The sequence below is a fragment of the Phaethon aethereus genome (assembly GCF_964289735.1).
Source record: "Phaethon aethereus genome assembly, chromosome: 12".
Lineage (NCBI taxonomy): Eukaryota > Metazoa > Chordata > Aves > Phaethontiformes > Phaethontidae > Phaethon > Phaethon aethereus.
Window position 1 is genome coordinate 22,977,291 of NC_138588.1, and position 20,426 is coordinate 22,997,716.

A 20,426-nucleotide genomic window follows, 5' to 3' on the forward strand; every position below is an offset into this window, starting at 1 on the left:
GTGGAGGCAGGGGAGACCTACAGGTTTCGGTGTTGGCTGTTGGCATTGTCCAGCCCCATGACCCATGTCCCTGGGTTCCCCTTCCCCGCCTTGCCTGGCCGGCTCCAGCACGGTGTGGGTTTTCCTTTGGGGAAGTCTGAGAAGCCCGGGCCAGCCCCTGCCTGTCCTGCCAGCCCCACGACGGCCCTGGGTCCCACCGGTGAGCGTGTACCGTGGGGTGGGTGCAGCTGTGCCGTGGGGTGACGTGTTCCTCCAAGGGAAACTACAGTTTGCAGCCACATCTTGAATCCTCCCGGCGCAAACAAAAAAGCAAAGGTTTTGTGTTTTGGGGAGAAGCGTCTGTATTTAAGTTTGCTGTGGAATATGTTTTAAATAGTTATTTAAAGAAGAAAAAGTTTACAGTAAATGCAGCCAGGTATTTAAACGTACATTGAACATGCCGAGCTGCAGTCGGGCTAAGCCAAGCAGGGATAGTTTACAAATCCCCCGCGTATCGTGGAGATTTAACCCGGAGTTTGCAGCTCGATACCACCAATCTCTTCCCTATTTAACTAAAACACAGGGAGGACGCAGACTGACGGTTAAAATAACCATCGATCCGCGGAAGAGAGCGAGCAAGGACGCATTCCCAGCGTCTTAACTGCGGGATTGAATTTCCAAATGCAACCGAGAGCTTTCTGGCAGCTTAAGTTCTTGATGCAAGCAGCCACCCGTTACTTACAATTTTCTCTTCATTTTAGTCTTCACGTCAGCGTAAATGTTAATTTCGTTCTGAATCCAATACGCCGCGTAGCCTGAGGTGCCGGGAATGAAATCGCGGAGCTCCCCGCCATACTTCTTCATGTCGCGAGCAGAGGCGTAGCCTACAAAGGGAAAGCGCGAGTCTCACCAGGGGACCTGCCCTCTTCTCCGACAAAACAAGGACGACGGAAAACGCGAAGCGCGGAGGAGAAGGGAGCGATTCCAGTCACGCCCTCAGCGTTTCCGCTGCTGTCATCACCGGGAGGAAGCAAGGAGCACATGGGGGGGGGATCCCTGCTTCACCCGCAGTTGTTTTTCAGGCATGTTTTCCGCTCCTTAAAAATCTACCGACGCTGAACGTTACCTGTCACCATGTTATTAATCGGGTATTCCTGGAGGGCACGGCATGGAAATTCCCCCTGGGCGGGTGCTGTGGAGCCTGTTTCTTCTTCGCTGCTGTATTGGGGAGGGGGGGAAATCTGCATTATTTCCTATGCGCTGTGGATCTCTTGAAATTTGGGGGAGGGTGCGTCCAAATCCTACCACCCAGGGCAGGAAAATACCTTTCGGCCAGGTCTAGCGCATCTTCTTCCACTTCTTCCTCACAGCCTTTTCCCGCCGCCTCTGGTTCGTCTGTCAGATTTTTGTTGGCCTGCGAATATCAACGCAGAGTTGAGTTAAAATTGTGCCCTTGTGCCAAGCACAAGAATATTTCATTTTGTATTTGGGTTGAGGGTCTGGGACAAAACTCAGGGTCCCTGAAGTTGATAGAACTGTTTTTTTTTTTTAAGCCACACCTCCTGTAGGATATATTTCTCATCTTACCTGGTCTACAAGGGAATCATCCGCCTGCTCCCATATAAAACTACCAATTTTCCTTCTGATTTCTGCCGTGAACAAAAAATAAATGACCGTGAGAGCATCAAATAATGAGACTGCGCGGTAGCCGCTGCCTGCCGCTCACAGGTGCTAGCGGAGGCACTCAGCGGCGCTCGCAAGGAGCTCACTGCACGGCGCTGCTTGCTAATGCAGTGTAAAAGACAGAACATTAGTTCCTCTGTCACTGGGGAGGAAGAATCGCTCCCAGCAGAAGGAAATTCCCTCCACCTAGAGCAGAAGTAACTGGAGGTTCTGGTTTGCGCCCTAAAAAGGCTCCGCTCACAGGGGAACCCTCAGGGGAGCCAAACCTTGGTATTTTGGGGTTTTTTTTCCCCTGACCTTCTTGCAAGCAGGCGGGTGGCAAGACGAAGTGGCCCAGAACCACGGGCGGCTTTGCTCCTGTGCCGGTGCTCGCCCACGCAGACAGGTAACGGGCGTGAAAGACCGTAGCTTTGCCCTCCAAGTAATCACAGCTCTCGTGTATTCTGGAAGATAAAAAGACAACTGTTTCCAAAGGTAAACCTGAAAAACAAAACAAACTAAAAAGTTTAGAGGGATATTGTCGCTAAAACTGACCTGCTCTGGTATTTTTCCAAAAGAACCTAATTTTCTGTAATTTTCTAACTATGAGAATCTACCAGCAACATCCTGTTGAGGTCCCGGCTGCCAGCACCTCCTGAGGGCAGCCTGGAGGAAGGACACCAGGGACCAGGTAAACATGTATTTTTAGGGACTAAATGGCACCGTTCCGCACTCCGCTCTAGAGATGAGACCAGCTCTTCCCTAATTCCCCCTGGGGGAACAAGCCAGTCCAGCCGGATGCTGTGGCGGAAGGAAGGTTTGGGTTACTCTGGGTTTCTCAGGATTCCCGTCCCGCAGCTGGAGCGGGTGGCTGAGGGATTACAAAAATCTAAGCCTGTTTTAAGCAATATTGTGTTAAAAGAAGCTGCTTAGTCCAGCCTAGCAAAGCCTGCTGCAGAGCATCATGAGTAAACATTGCAGTTCCCTTTCACATAAATATATTTACATTATATTGAATATATATAAATATTCACTGGCTGGAGGAAGACCCTGAATAGCCTTTCCTTATATTTCTACAAATGTTCTTGAGCTCTCTGAGCAAGCAGAAGGAAAATAGCAATTCAGCCCTTTTCCAGCCATTTTTACCCCCACGCTTGCTTTCAGAGTTAATTTGCGCTGGCTTTTTTTGCACCTGGTTCCTTGGGGATGGTGTTGCCTCTGTTTTAGACCCAAAGTTTTCCAGTAGATCAGTTTGAAGGTAGCGAGAAAACCAGTGCAATTAGTTTAATTTACATCGGAGCTAAGCCAGCCTAACACGTGGATGGTTTTTGCAGTCGTTTTCTGTTTCGTCTGGCTATGTTTCAGCGCGTGCGTGAGTTTCCAGACCCCATTAAGCCGTAAAACCCCGGCAGATCTGTACCAGGAACTTCAAAAACGCCACCCTGACTCTTAAAGGATGTCAGCATCCATTAAACACTTCACATTAAATACATTAAAGCCGTTATCCACGCCTTCATTGATTTTTCAGTCTCTACAGACGTCGCGTGAAGAGGGCTCAACGCGAGCATGAAACGGGGACGCGGGCATCTCCCAAGCAAGGAGGGTGCTCCCGGCATGGGGGGGTGACACGGAGGGAGACGCACAGCCCACCTGCGGGTATCTGGGTGGGCAGCGTCGCTGCTGAAGAGGTAGTCAGCGTCCCGCCGGTGGGCGAGCGCCCCGCCGCCGGCCGCTACGGGGGGAAGAAAGAAGGGGTGAGGAGGAAGGTGGACGCCCCAACGAGTCCCCACCTCAACGCGCCCGGGCAGACTAGGGGTGGACCAGGATGGGGACAGCTGCCTGGGCTGGTTGCGGGGCCACAGGGCTGGTCCCTGAAGTGGCAGCTGCGATGGGACCCCCATGGCTGTGGGTCCCTCCCTGTCCCATTGAGGGTTCTTCTGGCCTTTTCTTCAGTGCGGGGGCACCGTGCCCTGCCCTGGCACTGGGGGGACCTGCCACCCCCATGCTCTGCCCTGCTGGGGTGAGGGGCTTAGCCCTGCTCTGCCCCACTGAGGGGTGAGGGGGCTGTGCGCCCCACTGCAGGCCGAGAGGACCGTCCCCCCACTGCTCCGCCCCACCAAGGGGTTTGTGTCAGCTCCGCGGCCCATTGCTCATCCCCGGGGCGCCGCCGGGACCCCTCACCCCACAGCTCCCGCGGGCCCGGGCTGACGCTCTGAGAGAACCAGGCGCGATGGCCCCGGAACATCGCGGCGGGGAGCGCCGGCGGCGGCGGGAGGAGCCCTGAGGGGCGGAGGCGGGCCGAGCTCTGAGCGGCGGCGGCGGCGGGGCGGGAAGGCCCTGAGGGGCGGTGGTGGGGCCAGCTCCGAGGGGCGGTGGCGGCGGCGGCGGGAAGGGCCTGAGCGGCGGGAAGGGCCCGAGGGGCGGGAGGGCCCTGAGCGGCGGGACGGCCCTGAGCGGCGGAAAGGGCCTGAGCGGCGGGAAGGGCCTGAGCGGCGGGAGGGCCCTGAGCGGCGGGACGGCCCTGAGCGGCGGGACGGCCCTGAGCGGCGGGAGGGCCCTGAGCGGCGGGAAGGGCCTGAGCGGCGGGAGGGCCCTGAGCGGCGGGAAGGGCCTGAGGGGCGGCGGGAAGGGCCTGAGGGGCGGCGGGAAGGGCCTGAGGGGCGGCGGGAAGGGCCTGAGGGGCGGCGGGAAGGGCCTGAGGGGCGGCGGGAAGGGCCTGAGGGGCGGCGGGCGCTGAGGGGCGGCGGGGCGGGAAGGCCCTGAGGGGCGGTGGGAAGGCCCTGAGGGGCGCTGAGGCGCGGCGCGGTGCCCCAAGAGGCAGCGGCCGTTTCCGGGGCTGTCCGTTCCCCTGAGTCGTTCAGGCACCGGCAGCTAAAGCCACGCAGGTTTGAAACCACCCCTCATGAGGGGGTCCCGGCCCCTGCTGGCACCTTGCCCGTGCCTGTCTGCATTTGGCTGAGCGCCGCGAAGTGGCTGCGGGTGACCCACACCTCCGCGCAGCCGGGCGGGAAGTGGGGCTGCCCCAGGATTGCAACGGTGGCGTGTGGGGCGTGTTGATGCTCAACCTCCTCTGGAAACCCTCCACGGCTCTGACCAACTTGTGTCACCCCTGGGGAGGGGACAGGACGAGCTGAGGGCACGGAGGAGATGGCGTCTGGGCTGACTTGCCCAGGAGAAGGCAGTGGCAGAGCCGAGCAGCATCTGGCAGCCTCGGTCCTCTCCACGCCCTGCCCCACCTTCTGAACCTCTTCCAACTTCTGCAGAACGGTGAGGCCAAAGCCTTCACACTGCCTGGTCCTGGCTCCTTCCCTCTGTCCCATGCAGGGAACCAGCTCCCCTGGAAGTGCTCTGTAGTCATGTTCTCTGTATGTGGTGGCAAAAGAGGAGGTAGTGAGAAGAAGACAGCATCTCCTCGCCCAGATTTCATGTCCTCCCATGCCGTCTGCTGGATCGGAGCTGCCTGACAGACCCCGTCTCTTTCAGACAGCGTGTGCTTTGTGCTGCAGAGGGAACAAACCATCCTGCCAGGCAGTGTGTGATCATGAAACGGGGCAAGTCCAGCCCAGCAGGACACACAGGTGAGACACAGCCATGTGAGGGCTCAGCCTAGTCTCCTCCGTGCTCGGATTTTCTGCATGTCCCAGGATAAAGATTTACTAGTGCACATACCTAAGCAGAGCTGAATATGCCCTAAACGTCAAGTGTCAGCAGTACTGAAAAGTGATGCAGAAACTCCTGGTCTTTGATTCTTACTTGTTTTTCATTCAAGTTTTTACACAAGCTGAAGAATTACTTCTGCTTGCACTTGGCCTTTCCATGAAGGGCTTGGTAACACTGTCAAATTCAAGGAGAAAAAGGTAAGGAAAGATGTTAGGCCATGGTTTAACTGCTGTATGGCACAGGTAAGCCCAGCTTAGCTGAGCTTAAATGGGCCAGCCTGTGTCGAGCAGCCAAGACTGGCCTGGGGCTGTGCAGCCTTCCTCTTGCAGACACCGCGTGAACATTTCGGCAAACACACGCTGTGGATATTCACCTTTACCCACCTCGCTGTGGTTTGCTTGCTGGAGAGGGAGCAGATGTCAAATGCATTCCCACAGAGCTGGAGCTGTGGTGGCAGAGCTGGGACTGGATGTGCCGGGACTCTTTTGCTTGGTTCCACTTTTCTCAGAGGACGTCTATTCAGCCATGTGTCTTGAGTGATTTTTCTCCTCCTCTTGGACCCATTCCTTCAGCTTTTCTTCCTGACGCACGGGTGAAGCTTTAAAAACTCCAAAACGATGTGACGTTGAAGGAGTTGGTCTTCAAAAAGTTCTCCTAAGTTCTTCTCCTAAAGAGTTGTTCTCTTAGAAGTTGTTCTCCCTAAAACACACATACTTGTTTGACTCAGGAAACAGTTTGCTGGCAGCAAAATTGCTCGTAGTTCATAAAGCAAAAACAAGGCGTGTTTCATGCTTCAAACTTGCCAAGATATCCCTCAACAACTCCATCCCCTGGTAACTTTTGCTGAAAAGTCAGCAGTGGCAGTGCAGCGATACCCTGGGTGCTTTTGGACCCCCTCAAGCTGGACCTCAAGGATAAAACAGAGAAAGTTGTTCTAGATATGGTCCCAAAATTCAGATGTTAATCAAAATTAGCCAGCCTCTGGAATTGGCATGCATCATTCTCCCCCAGAGTGGGGATTTTCGAGTGAGATGTCAAACTGTTTCCTAAGACAACAAAAAGCCCACAGATGCAATCAAGACTTCCCTGGTGCCAGAAGATGTTGATGCAAGTTTCCTTTGCAGACATGGTTGTCTCACGTTGCCTGTGCCTCAGCATCTTCACCCTCTGCAGTCAACTCCACTCGTGTCCTAATTAGGATGAGGTTTTCCTGTTGGTGTGATGCACCTGGCTGTTACCCTCTGATGCTGTTAAGGATAGTAAAGGTGAAGCCAAGGTGGTGGCAGGCACTTTGGTGGCTCTTTGTGATCCAGAAGAGGAAGCTGGGACATGGTACATGACTCAGGCCACCTCGGGCTCTCACAGCAGGCTGTGCTGCTCTGCTGAGGTCTCTGGAGGGGAAGCCCAAACCTCTTCCTCCCTACCAGACCATCTACCACAGAAGGACCACCGCTGGGGCTGGTGCAGTCCCTGGCTGGTCTCCAGAGCATGGCTGGCCTTGCAGGCAAAGCTATGTGGTGGCTCTGGTGAGTCCTGCCATCCCACGCTGGGCAACAAGCACTTTGCATGACCACCCAGCCGTGACATCCCCAGCTCTGCTGCTTTGAATACTCCTCTGGTGAGTGCAAAGTCCACCTGACTGCTCCCTTCACCCCAGCAAACTGTCATCTGTAGCAAAGAACCTGTCTTTGAGGTGAACATCTTTTCAAGCAAAGCTGGAGGTTTGCACAGGACAGTTACTATTATTTTTGTACATTGCAGAAAATGTGGCTTTCATGGAAAAAAGCTATGAAACAAGCCAAGATCCCTCAAAAATCTCAAGCGGGTGTTCTGTGACACCAGTCACAGCAAATCTTAATACGCCCAAGAGACACACAATGGATCACACCCACTGGGTTGCCAGGAATCCTTGTTCATATACATGAGATCTGCACTGAGGAGATCCTCCTTGACCCAACAGTCACCAAGCAATCATACCGGCTTCTTCCTGAAATAAAAGCAGGCTACTGGATTCTACCAAGTGGCACCATTTTTGGGTAGTGCCATCAAACCTCTGAGGTACGGCAGAAGACTGGTCCCCAACAGGACTTTCCATGGGGTCAGCTGCTTGCCCAAGAGGACTAGAAATGAAATTCACCGATGCACATACCTGCTTCCCCTGAGCCCAGCTTTATACCACACACCCCAAAGAAGAATCAGCTGGATTTCACCCCCTTTAGGTGGGCACCAGATCCTGCCCATTCACTCCTTTTCCACTCGCTCAGCTTTAAGATCAGACCAGCATCCCCAAAACCACTCAGTCCCTTTTGTTTTTTTAACCTTGTGCCATCCCTACAGAGCAACTCAGGAGCCTGTAACCAGGCAGATCCCACATCAACCTTTAATTCTTCTGGGTTTTGGGTTGGGTTTTTTTGGGGGATGATAAGTGTTCCTGCACCTTCTCAGCAGGATAAGAAAGTGCACCTGAGCTTGGTACCACCAGCCTCCAGATCCACCCACAACCCACAGCCATGGGAGCCCACAAAAATCATCTGGGGTTGTCATACTAAAATGTTTCTTCAGAGTTGTAAGTCTTCCAATTTTATTTAGATAAAAATCCTGTACAGTTCAGAGCACTGCAGAGCTACAATTGTTTTTTTAATCAGTAATGCAGACATGTATATCTACATGCTCAAAAAAAAAGCCTAGCTTGCATACTGCCTTGAATAAACAGTATTTTAACAATAAGCTTTAATAAAGAAGGAATTCTGCAATGAAGACGATTGCTGCTCTTCATCATAGCCACACGTGAGACGTGAAGAACGGACAGAAGCTCAAGATGATTTTGGCTGGCAAGGCAGAATTCTTCAGACCTGCATGGGGGAAAGGAGATTGATATCAGCCACTCTGTTCACACTTTCAACTGTAATTATTTTAGGAAAAACGTGTTCTCCACAAGGGAGCTCCAACTGCAGAGTTAGAGACTCCAGACTCTAGCAGTCACCATCTCCCACCTCCAACCAAGCTTGGCATCCCTTGCCATCAGTGACCTTCACACCAACATCCCAGCAAAACCGCTGCACACCACACTGCCACACGGTCACAGCACACCCCTGACCCTGCCCTGGGTCCAGGTTTCCCTTATATTCTTCTGTTGTCCCCCACAAGAAAGAAAGTCAATTGACCTCCATTTTCTCATGACCCTGGAAGCCCAACATCACTCCTAGCCTTTGCTGCTCCACAGCAAGGAAGGGCTGGAGAGCTTTAGAGGGAGAGCAGCATTAGACAGCGAGAAGTGAAGGACTCTGATCCATCTACATCTTCCCAAGAAGAAATGCCCAGGAGTTTCTCCAATTCACAAAGTTCGTTTGACTCGCAATTCTATCTCAGTCTAAAAGCCACCAATAACATTCTGGTCCAACATGGAGGGCATTTCAAGGGAGGTCTTCCCAAGGCTTGTCCTGGGCACAGTTAATAATTATCCAGCCTCTGCTGGGGTACGTAACTAAGGTGTTTCAACCAGCATTGCAACTATGCCAGCTAGGCTACATACCTTTAGTCTTCTTTTCCCTATCAAGGGTTAAACTAGTATTTACCAGATCAGTTATGACCAGATAGTTTGAAGAACCTGGAGCACTCAGACTGAGAAACCAATGAGCCAAGACCGCTGCTGGTCTGACGGCGAGGCACTGACCCGTGCTTCATAAATCCCACATTACCGAGCCAACACACTGCCTGCCGCCCCGCCAAGTCACGGGGATTTCCAGCTATGGCAACTTCCTCCTCACCAGACAGAAGGCAACACCACAGGGTCTGAAGAAGCACCAGAGGAACTGTGACAACTCTGAACAGTATCTGGCAGGCACATCAAAGACATGCAGGGAAGTTTTGTTCCAAGGGGCTCCTTTTCAGCAAAGGAGGCTTTTATAGGAAAGGTATGGCTGAGAACTGGCCAAAATGGAGGGTAGAAAGGGTGTGGGAACAGCCCCGCTCCCAATCAGCGGCAACACTATAGTTATGGGGCTTTTTCTTTTTTTGGTGGTTGCCTTTGTTCCTCAATTCTGCAAGCTACAGACTTGCCCCTACAGAAAGCAACCCATGTTCCCCTTACCAGTACAGTATGGAGCACCAGCGTTAACTTACCACGATCATCCCCGACACAGCCTAGAAGTCTGCATCTGCAAGAAAGAAGGGGAGAGCGTTAGGCTTCGGGGCAAAGAGCACCCCCCCCTCACCCATCACCACAAGCCCACCCCTGCTGGAAACAGCCCCAGTGCGGCAACCGGTGAGCTGCCCTCGCGTGGCTGTCTGCTTGCCGTAGCAGGCTGGGCCACCACCATCGCTCCCCACCGCTATATCCTTCTTCGTATTCGCCAAATATGACCCATCTCTTTCTAGGCAAGTTCACCTAGGAAACGGTCGGAGCGCTCCACTACGAGGCCCGTCTCCCCTGTCTGCTACCAACGAACCCTTTCACGGGTACGTACAGGCAGCCTTTCCAGCAGCCCAGCTGAAACCAAGCTAATTTTCCACCTATAGCACAAGACCTTCAAAATCCACCCCATTATAGCACCACGTCTCCCGAGAAGGGAAATGGAGACACGAGCTCTGGCTTCCGCACGTGAACGGGGGCAAAGCTGGAAGAGGAAGGGTACCGTACCCCATCGGAACGACTGCGGCTCCCTGAAGCTGGAATGGGCCACCCTGCAAACGTAGACGTCGCCCCTCCTGGGGGTGAACGGCGCATACACCAGGCGCTGGAAGAACCACTTGTCATTGAAGGACATGTCCGCGTACTTGACGTCGCTCATGGGCTCCCCGTTCTTGAGGAGGGTGATGTCGATCTTCGGAGGATGGAAGCCACTCACGAAGCAGTTGAGGGTGTTCTCCTCCCCGTAGGTGGCGTGTTTGCGGGAGTACACCTCCACTTTCGGCGCCTCTGGAGAGGGGGTACGGGGGCAGTGAGAAGCCGGGCTCCAGCGCCCGGCCACGGTAACCGGTACCGGGCCCCTCCCAGCACGCCCCGCCCCGGACACTCACCATCCGCCTCCCCCAGGCCGACCAGAGCCAGCAGCACCAGGACCCCCAGCCTCGGCACCAGCCCCATGTCCGCCGGCGGCTCCGCTCGTTTCACACACTGGCCCGCCCCGCTCGCCCGCCGCCTTTTATAGCCCCCGCGCCGCGCGGCCAATCGCGGTGCGGAACGGTCCGCGCGTCATCAGTCTCCAGGCAGAGAGGGAGTGGAGAGGTTATGCGAACCCGCTGCGCCTGCGCGCTGCGGGCAGCGTCGCTTTCGCTTTCGTTTTGGGCCCGAGGCACCGCCCGGCGGGCCCGGAGCCGCCCCGCTGCGCTCGGCCGCGCCCCTGCCCGGCTCCACGGCAGCCGGAGCCTCTCCGGCAGCGCCCCAGGCCCGGCCAGTCCTGTGCCGGGGCCTCTCCCGCCCTTCTCCGAAGGGCTGGAGGCCTCAAAGGCGTGAGGTGGCCCCGGGCCCCGGCAGAGCCTTGGGCAGCTGCTCCCCCGGGCCTTGAGCTGGGCACCTGCGGCTAGGAACCCCCGCCGGCAGCAGGTCATGGCACAGCGGCTACAGGGTGCTTGCCCGGCTCCTGCCCCTCACCAAAAGGGGGGTAAAAACCGCCTCTCGCGGAAGATTTTGCAGCCAGGGCCGGTGTTACGCCAACAGCCTACGTTGCGCCCTCCTTTCTGAACCTGGGTTTGCTCTCTTTCGAAGGCTGCGCCGAAGCGTCTCAGTCCGGCGGCTGCAGGGTGATGGATTGACTCTGTCATTGGAGCGCAGCACGGACTCTCCCACGCCAAATGTGAGAACCCAAAGGTCAAAGAGCCAGGTTTTCTGGTGCCTCTTCTGGAAAAACTGAGTACCGAAGTCCAGCTAGGCTGGGTATGCCTACTGCTTGGAGAAGTACAGCAGTTTTGAATAGCAGCATGAAGAAAACCAAGGTTAAAAAAGGAAAACGAACCAGTATTAAAGAGCTTGTAGATATTTTATGCATCTAGGACCACAAGCAGATAGGCTCCTACAGGTCACGTGCTGCTTATCTTCAGAGTCACCATTTCAGAGTGAGAAGCAGGTACACATATGTTGTCTTTCATCCAGCTGCATAAGGATTAAAAAGTTAGAAAAGAAAGGAAAATAACTGTTAGTGGGGACAAAACAGCAGTATCACAGAGCTCATCTAACACTGGGCTCCTTTAAGACTTGCTGTCTTAATACACCCCATTTAAAAACCTAACTCAATAAAGCATGTACAGAGAACATCCCCCACCACCAAAGGCAGCAGGTAAATCCATAGGGGCTGAGCAAAGAAAAAAACTGCAAATACTCATTATCAATCCCCACCGGATGAACTCTTGCTCCATTTGCTGGCTGCCCAGTGAGCAGCACCGGTGACCATGCAGCTGCCATTGAGTGTTTTTGCTGTGAGATAAGGAGATGCAGCTGCTGTGGGAGCCTTATCAGGGATTTTGGCTGAGTTGACATCAGGGTCACTGACCCACAGGCTAGTCCAGCTCTGCCCAGGTGAGCCATCCCCTTGGCTCAGGGAGGATTAATTACACAAAGAGCTGATTGCAGGATCCTTTCTCTGTGCTGACACCAGGGCTCTGCCCTTTGGGACGGGAATCTCCGGAGGTGACTCTGCTGTAACCAGCAACACCCAGCAGGCTTTCCCCATCAAAGAGAAGCTGAACCACAAGTTTCTTCCATGTGGTGTTTCCAAAAGGCCGCACTGATTTGGTTAGAACAGCCAAATCTTCCTCTTTTAGGGCGCTTCTGCTTTTATTAGCAGAGAGGAATATTTAAGGAGTGAGTCAGGCCTGACACAACTGAGGACCTCCCGGCATTCGGGGGGATGAAGGCAGCCCACTGCACTTCACGGGGCACAGAGATTTACAGCATCTTCGCCTTAGTTTTGCTGCTCTGTGTTTTCAAATCTGTAAATCTCCGAGGCGCACTTCCAGCCAGGCCGACCACATCCCCGCAGGCTTTGTGTGACTGCTCAGCAGACTGCTCAGATTTCCGTTCGGAAATCGCCTTCGCTGGCAGGGAGTGAGTGGAAAAAGCTGGTCTGGCGTTTTCAGTGCCCCGAGAGACACAGGTGTTTGCAGTTTTACACCCCTTTTCGCGGGTGGGGTCATTAAACCTCACCCGCCCCCCCCCCCCAATTCCATCTCTGCTCCACGCACCGCCGGCAGTCCCGGCATCGTGGGCGGGGCCTAGCCGGGAGGGGGCGGAGCCAAGCGTCTGCGCAGGCGCGGGGCGCAGCTGGGCGCCGCCATGCTGTACGGCAGGCGCATGCGTGGCGGCGCGGTGCCGCCGGAGCGGCGGCGGCGGTCCGTAAAAGGCGGCGGCGGGGGCAGCCCGGCCCCGTAGAGGGACGCGGGCGGGCGGGCGGTGCCGCGGTATGGCGGAGGGCGGCGAGCTGGTTGTGAGTGCCTGCCCTGCTCCGCCCTGGCGAGTTGGCCCGTCCTGTCCCCGGGGCCGCCTCCCCTCCCGCTGCACTGGGTCACGCCCCCCGCCCCCCTTCCCGGTGCTGGCTCTCCCCGGAGCGGTCGGTACGGGAGAAGACACAGCCCTGGAGGTGCTGGTGGCGTGCCCTTCCCTGCTTTGTGCTTGGGTGCTGTTCATCACCCGGCAGCGGGGTGTTCACTCTGAAGCCTAATGGTGTTCTTCAGTGCCAGCTGTGCTGGTGCTGTTCCACGCCGGCATCCTCTGCGCTGGCAGGGGACGCTGTCACCTCCCAGCAGGCTTCAATGGGCTCCTACTCTGCACGGAGCCAGCGGGTCCTGCCCTCACTGGCAGTGCCAGTGGCTCCTGCTCTTCCCTTCCCAGCTGCAGAGCAGCTATGAGCCCTTGGGGGCTGCCTGGCACTGCCAGCGCTGGGGGGGGGAGCTTGGGTGCCCCACACTTGGGGGGCAGGTGAGGGTTACCCTATGCCTGCCTGTCTCCCTTAGCAGGGACTCTGTTGCTTTCAACTCCAGATTCTCGAGGACTACCTGCTGGTGGAAGATGCGCCTCTGTTGGAGGAGATGGCTGAGGAGGATGAAGAGCTTGACCTGTACAATGAGATGACTTTTGGGTTAGGTAAGATCTCAGGGGAGCCCCAGGGCTGGAGAGGTCAGCTAGCACCCAGCGGGGTGAGGAGGATGGAGGTGGGGGGGTGAGGAAGGTGTCCTCCTGCCTGGTGAGGAGCTGGGTTGGAAGCAGGGACACCGGTGGGCACTGCTGAGGTTCTCACCCCCCCTGACGTGCTCTGCTTCCCCTCTCCAAGACCGTGACTGCACTGAGGAGGATGCCACAAAACCCCTGATGCCTCTGGAGGTGAGCCCTGAGCTGGCTGAAGCTGTGGCAGAGGAGACCACGGCTGGGGAAGAACCGGGGTCTGGAGTGGCTGAGCGGCTGGAAGAGCTGGGAGAGCCCCAGGAGGAAGGTGGGATGGAGCTGGAGGTCGAGCAGATCAGCTCCGAGTTGGAGGAAGAGGAGGAGGAGGAGCTTGGGACTGAGGAACAGGAGGAAGACCAGGAGCCCTTTGAGGAGCCCAATGACCTGGGAGACCCGGCAGTGATGAGAGCTGTGCAAAGCAAACCCACGCTGGAGGTGACGTGTGAGCAGAGAGGGAGGGAACCCCTGCCTGGCCGGCAGGCAGAGGAACTGGTGGGGACCCATTGCTCCCTCCTCCATCCCCACACCTGTGGGTCCTGCTCCACGGAGGGCTCCAGGGGGAACTTTGGTCCCTGCCCAAGGGAGGAAGACCTGCCGTGCCAGAGCTGAATACATGCCTGTAACCTCTTCTTTGCTTGCAGAGCCAGGACTCGGCAGTGCTGGACAGCAGGATTGGTGCTTGCTGGGCAGAGTTTGGCAAAGAAGATGTGGTAAAAATGCCCCCTCCCATCTGGTGACAAGGCTGAGTGTCCCCTGCAGTGTCTCCTGCCCCATCCTCCTTCCCCATGCTGACTATCTCCCTGTCTTCTAGCTGGCGATGGATCCTGCAGTGTGGGGCTCCTGCCCCAGCAGCATCCCACCCCACCATGTGCTGGAGGTGGGTACCCCCAGCCAGGCCCTCAGGGTACCCTGGGCCAAGGGTCATGCAGGCAACTGGGGGCGACCGAGGGACCTCCAAAGCCTCGTTGTGGGTCTGGAGATGCCAAGGACATGTCTCTTGGGTGCCAAAGCTGTAGGCAGAGGTGCCCACCCTAAGCAGAGCCTGGGTTTGAAGGCAAAGCTGTTGAGTTTGGGGGGACTGGGGGCCCCATGCCAGGTGTCCTCATGGGTCCCCTGCTGTTGCATGCCACCAGGATGGGAGCCTGGCTGGTGCATGGTCTGGCTGAACAACAACAAAAGGCTTTGGTGAGCTGCTCAATGCTGGGGGAGCTAAATTGATGCCAGCTGGGCCCCGTTCCCATCTCCTGCTGCCTCCTCCCTGCAGGATAAAGCCATCCTACAGGTCCTGGAGAGGCCCCCACCATCTACCAACATGGCCCTTGACTTCCTTAGCTCCTCCATGCAGAGGAGCTATGGGAGCTCTCCCCGGCTCAAGCGCCCTGACTTCAGACTGATGTCCCCAAAGTCCTTCCCCCAGCGCTTTCTTCGGCAGGTAAGGGGGTTTGTGGGGGGCTCTTGTGTTTGCTCTTTCTCTGTCCTTGCCTTCCCAGAGGTGCAGCCTTGAGGACGGGCTTGTCCCAGTGACACCTCCCGTCTCCTGCCCTGCAGCAGTCGCCTCTGGTGCCTCGCTCCCCCTGCTCCCCTCGGCCCTTCACGCCAGCTCACAGACCCTCTCCGCTCTTTGCTTCTAACCAGGTAAGGCAGCTGGCTGCGAGCCACTGCCATGTCCCCTCTGAGGTGGCCCTGGAGTAGTAGGGGATGGGGACGGTGCCTTCCCAAAGCTCTGCCATCCGGGGCAGACTTTGCAGCTCTGTCTAATCCTGAGCACCCATCTCCCTCGTCCTGTTGATGAGGAAAGTGGAGCCACCGGCATAGCCATTGCTTCATAAATCTATTTGTCCTGATGTCCCTGTGGGACCTGCACTGGACATGATGTTGTGCTTGATGTCATGCTGGGACACTGGTGCTGGACCTGGGGCACACAGTCCCTGGTGACACCTGGGTCCTTGCCCAGCTGTGGTGGCAGGATCCTGGGGGATATTGCCTCGCCGCAGTGCCCAACACGTCCCCTTGGTGCTGGGAGAGGGTGGCCCCTGTGAGGACAGGAGCAAGAAGCCAGCATGGAGCTGGCAGACCCCGCTGGGACGCTTGGAGGAGAAGGCTCAAATATTCGATTGCTGCTCTCTTCCTCTCCAGACCGCAGGGTACGCGTCTCCGACCCCTTTCCGGCCCGTGTCGCCCAACATCAGCGGCCCACCGCGGCCTTTCGCCATGCACTTCGGTCCCATGTCTCCCTCTTTGGACCCTGCCCTCTTCTTCAGTCCGTCGGCCAGTGGCCAGTTGAACCTCAGGTTAGTGGGATGGCAAGTGGGGTGCCGGCTGGGACTGGAGGAGCCCTGCAAAGCAGCTGTGGGGTGTCCCCTCTCTGGGGACAGCTCTACTATGCGTGCTGAGCGCCTGACTCCCATCTGGTCTCCCCTGCAGCACGCCCAGCCACATGACCCAGCTGCACCCCCAGCACCAGCGGATCCTGACCCAGCGGCAGCAGCAAGGCGGGCAGGTGCAGAGGTAAGGGGGTCCCTGGGGAGCAGGGTGTGGGGTGGTGGGGCTCTGGGCAGTCACAGCAGGCTGTGATCTTCTCCTGTGCCAGCATCTCCCCCAAGAAGCTGTGGTCTCCTAAAGTGGACCCTTACTCTGGGCTGATGACATCCAAGGAGAAGGACTGGGTCATCAAGGTAGAGATGATCCAGCTGCAGAGCGAGAACATAGATGATGACTATTACTACCAGGTGAGTGCTGCTGGCAGTGCCAGTGGCTCATCCTGCTCCTTGGGGCTGGGCCTTCATCTCTTTGGGAGCCAGAGGGTGCCCAGGGTCATGGTGGCTCCCCTCCTGGCTACGCCCGTCGTTACAGATGTACTACCACCGGCTAGAGCGCAAACAGGCGGAGGAGGAGCTGCTTGGTGGGCGCAACAAGCAGGAGCCCCCCAAGCTGGTCACGCCATTCATCCAGAAAGTGGAGACGTATGACTCCGGTGAGGGGCTGGGGTGGGCGGCATGGGGCCGGGTTGAAGGGTTGTGGGATGTGGTCTCACTGCATCCCATCTCTCTTCCAGTGGTGCGCATCGCAGGCTCGCTGGGCCAAGTTGCGGTGTCCACCTGCTACAGCCCTCGCCGGGCCATTGATGCTGTGCACCATGCCCTCGTGGAGGAGGTAGGTGAGGGGCAGCCGGGCTGGTGGGTGCCCCAGATGCCTGGGGACACTGCTCTGAGCTTTTCCCAGGCCCTGGAGCAGCTTTAGCAGGACCTTTAGGAGCTGCTGTGACCGAACACGGGTGCTGCCCCGAGCCATGGGATGGGACATGCAGTTGGAGTGGGTGCCACCTTGGTCGTGGCAGCTTGTCCCCTGCCGAGGGGTGGGATGGGGCTCTGGGCAGATCGGAGCTGGCCGTGGCCTCCCTGTGGGATTGCTCTGTATCCTGAAGCCACCTCTGATCCCCAGGGAGCAGCTGGCCCAGCGCTCTGCTGGCAGCATTGTCTGGTGCTGGCTGTAACTGTTGTGCCTTCCTTTCTCCCCTCCTGAAGGCTGCGGGGAGCCACCGGCTTCGGGCACTGCACAGGATCGAGAAGGTGAGCAAGCCACGATTTAGGGGCAGGGCGGGACGATGCAGACGCTTGGCTTTCATCTGAGGAGTTCTGTGAGGGGTACATTTGCCCAGGCAGAGGTCCTGGATAACTGGCAGGCAGAGGATGCCCCAAGCTGCCCCTTACCCTGTGTGGTTTCTCTAGCTGTTCCTGCAGTTGCTGGAAGTGGAGGAGACGCAGCGCAAGATGTCCCTGGCCCCAGAGGAGCAGCAGCCCTGCTGTCAAGGGCAGAAGGGCCAAGAAGTGGAGCATATCTACCAAGCCTTGAAAATCAGAGCTTGCAGCAGTGAAGAGTGAGTTTGTGCCTTGGGGAGAGGGCAGCATGTCCTGGTCCTTGTAGGGCCCAGATGGTCATGGATGAGTAGTTCTGGGTGACTGGGAGGGCTGGATCCTGTCCTCTGTGTGTCACTGTGGCCTGTGTTGATCCTGCCCATGAGTCTTGTCCTCCACTGGAGCTGGTGTTGGTTCTTCTGGATGGACAGAGATGCTGCAGGTCCCTCAGGATCTGTGCCAATGGAGCCTTCGTCCCCAGGGAGGCAGAGGATGAATTCCTGCAACTCCTATGTGTGCGGAAGGGCAAGAAGCTCACAGCCCGGCTGCTGCCCCACCTGACCCAGGAGCAAGCAGAGAAGATCCTGCTGACCATCACCCACCACCTGCCCTTCCTCATGAAGAAGGATGTGTTGGATGAGGCGAGCACCTCCAGCCAGGGCAGGGGCACCCTGGACTGCCTCCTTCCCTGTCTGCTTTTGCTGGGGGGGCACCCTGAGCAATAGGGGGGGGGCCTGTCTTGCTGGGGCCCAGCATGGCCAGGTAGCTGGTGGGGTTGACATGAAACAGGAGCCTCTTTCCTTCCCAGAGGAGGAGGAAGGTCTCCAGGAGGGGTTAAGCAGTCCTGGTGGTAGTCCCCCTGGAGGGTGTGCAGTGCTGGCCTTTGCATCCCCTCCAGGTGTTGGGATGGGGCTCAGGGATGGGGCTGGGGCTGTGACAGGTCAAATGGTCTCAGATCCCTGCTCTCCCCTCTGCCCTGCCCAGTCTCTCCCCCTGCTCTACAGCCCATTGAATGAGGTGGTGGGCGGGATGACCTTCAGCAAACTCATCAAGGTCCTGCAGGAGATGAGCAGGCTTCTGCCCGAGTCCCCTGAGCTCCCCCTCGCCATGGCCTTGAAGAACCAGGTATGTGGTCCTGAGGAGGGCAAAGCTTTCTGGTGTCCCTGGGGTGCCACCGCTGCCAGCCGTGATGTCCTCTTGGTTCTTCCCCACAGTTTGGCATCTCCTTGCTCTACTCCCTGCTGAGCCACGGTGAGAGGCTGCTGTCCTCTGATGTGCCACTGGAGCCATGCAGCAGGGACTTTGAGACGTGGTAAGGGGCTGTGTGAGCAGTGGGGTTGCCATTTGCTGGCCTGTGGGGTGCTCACCCCCTGCATTGATGCCCCCAGGACAGACACGGTGTTCCTGGTTGCCCGGGAGCTGTCGCAAGTGCCCAAGACCTTGCTGGTGGAGCCTCTCTTCTTGCCCAGCAACCTTCTCTCACTCTTCTGCCGCTACCTGGACAAGCAGACCATCCACCACCTAGAAGCCAAGATGGAGTGAGTATTCCCCTGGGAGAGGAGCAGCCGGCAGCATTGCGGGGCTCACTGCTTCCGTCCCCTTGGGGACCCCCTTGGATGCAAGTCTCCAAACCTCCACCGGGTTGAGCGGCTTCTCTGGGACAGGTCGGCATCAGCCGCCGGCAGTGCGAAGGTGACAACCTGATGCTCCAACTTCGTCCTTTCCCCGCAGGTGCTCCCCGCTGCCGGCGGAGGCTGCGATGCTGTGCTGAGCCCTGGGAGCCGGGGACAGCGGCGACGGGGATGGGCAGGGCCCGATGCCGTGACTTTTGAGTTTCGAAGTGAACACTTTACCCTGGTGCAGGGCACTCTGGGTGAACCGGGCACTGGCAGGGCCGGTGCTCGAGGGCTGATGCTGACCTGCCCCGGTGCCCGGGAGCACAGCGGGTAACTTATTTTGGCCTCGCACCCAGCAGCAGTGAGCGCCGGATCACGGAGGGTGTCGAGGCAGGGTCTGCACAGGGGCGCTGGGAGCACCTGGGGGTGAGTTACTTCGTGTACAGCACTTGAAATAAAATAAAAAGATGATAATGAGCTCCTCTGGCTCCTGTGGGCAGCTTGTGCTGTAAGCACAGGGGCCCCGGAGGCATCGCCTGGGCATGGAGACCCCCTGGTTGGGGACGGTGGGGATCTGAGTGCGCAGTGAAGGGGGAGGAGAAGCAGGGAGGGATGTGCAGAGGACCCAGAAGGAGGATAAAGGGGGATGGAGGAGAAGGCAATGCGTGTGGAAGGGATCAGAGGACCAGCTTATCAGGGTGAAACCCATAGTTTCAAACCCACCAAGGCAATCTGGGATGATACTCACGTGGTGACCCACCTGTGAGCAAAAGGATGGACCTTGCCACTGCACAGGAGGGAACGAGCAGCTGCTGACTGATTTGTAGGAGGAAGGGAGGACACCAGCGTGTCCTTCAAGATAAGGATAAGCTGTGTTATGTTTTTGCTTTGCAACAGAGCAGAGCGCAGACCTTGCCTGAGAGCCAGTGTGGATGAAGGGGGGAAGTGTGACACAGTTGCAATCGCATCTGAAACCAAATACTTCAATGTAGAAGGGTTGGGGGTCTCTGCTGGACTTTGCTGCTTCGTTGCAGGAAACAACTGAGCCAAAAAAAGGAAATTCTGTCTCTTTTGGTTACCCTCTTGAGACTGAGGGACCCCCACCACCCAGCAGCCCCCTTGGTGCTTCCCACCTGGAGAAAGAGAACCTCTCCCATGGGTATGAATTAATTCAGCTGAGGGCTGTCTGCAAGGTCAGGGACCCCATCTGGTTTATCCATGTTGGGATCTTCTGATGGAAGTCCAGGGTGTCTCACCTGGCCCTGCTTTACCTACTGCCCTGCCTGGCTCCTCCTGGCACTGTCCCGAAAGAGTCACCAGTGCCATGGGGTGGTGGTGACCCATCACCATGAGTGAGCAGCTGGACAAAGGGGGGGTCAAGCTTCTCAGGGGTATGGGACTCATTCTGGGACATCTTCAGGTTATGGGACTCATCCTGGGATGTCTTGGTGGGTATGGATTTACCTTGGGATACAGCGAAGAGTATTCTGAGCTTGCATAACTTATTATGGGATGTTTGGGGGAAGAATCAAAGGTGGGGAGAGGGAAGGAGCAAGGTGGTTCATGCCAGCATTGCCTCTCCTGGGCTGCTCCCAAAAGCCCTTGAGCTAAACAGGTGCCCATACTGGTCAGGGCATGGAGGGGATGGCAGCTGTCCTGGCTGTGGTATTGAGGGGACCATGGCTATCTTTGTCAGGGCACTGAGGGGGAATATGGCCA

General features: G+C 57.1%; 3 protein-coding genes across 3 annotated transcripts; 1 reads left to right on the plus strand and 2 right to left on the minus strand.

Moving 5' to 3' along the window:
* Positions 1–717: 717 nt before the first annotated feature.
* On the minus strand, positions 718–3,886 carry TERB2 (telomere repeat binding bouquet formation protein 2; the record flags this gene model as incomplete). Its single annotated transcript, XM_082005322.1, has 7 exons — positions 718–863; positions 1,106–1,197; positions 1,305–1,393; positions 1,567–1,628; positions 1,960–2,105; positions 3,292–3,373; positions 3,823–3,886. The coding sequence occupies 7 exons, from the start codon at positions 3,884–3,886 to the stop codon at positions 718–720; spliced, it is 681 nt and encodes a 226-aa protein (XP_081861448.1).
* A 3,974-nt stretch (positions 3,887–7,860) lies between these two features.
* Positions 7,861–10,387, minus strand: B2M (beta-2-microglobulin; the record flags this gene model as incomplete). The annotated part of the gene is made up of 4 exons (XM_082005371.1): positions 7,861–8,153; positions 9,424–9,458; positions 9,941–10,219; positions 10,321–10,387. The coding sequence occupies 3 exons, from the start codon at positions 10,385–10,387 to the stop codon at positions 9,445–9,447; spliced, it is 360 nt and encodes a 119-aa protein (XP_081861497.1). The 3' UTR covers positions 7,861–8,153; positions 9,424–9,444.
* A 2,311-nt stretch (positions 10,388–12,698) lies between these two features.
* Positions 12,699–18,862, plus strand: PATL2 (PAT1 homolog 2; the record flags this gene model as incomplete). Its single annotated transcript, XM_082005404.1, has 19 exons — positions 12,699–12,722; positions 13,276–13,378; positions 13,566–13,891; positions 14,098–14,166; positions 14,268–14,333; positions 14,721–14,888; positions 15,005–15,091; positions 15,593–15,747; positions 15,881–15,964; positions 16,047–16,185; positions 16,310–16,430; positions 16,512–16,609; positions 16,981–17,025; positions 17,185–17,333; positions 17,573–17,732; positions 18,076–18,216; positions 18,306–18,403; positions 18,480–18,629; positions 18,823–18,862. 19 exons carry the CDS (start codon positions 12,699–12,701, stop codon positions 18,860–18,862), a joined length of 2,223 nt encoding a protein of 740 aa, XP_081861530.1.
* Positions 18,863–20,426: the final 1,564 nt, after the last annotated feature.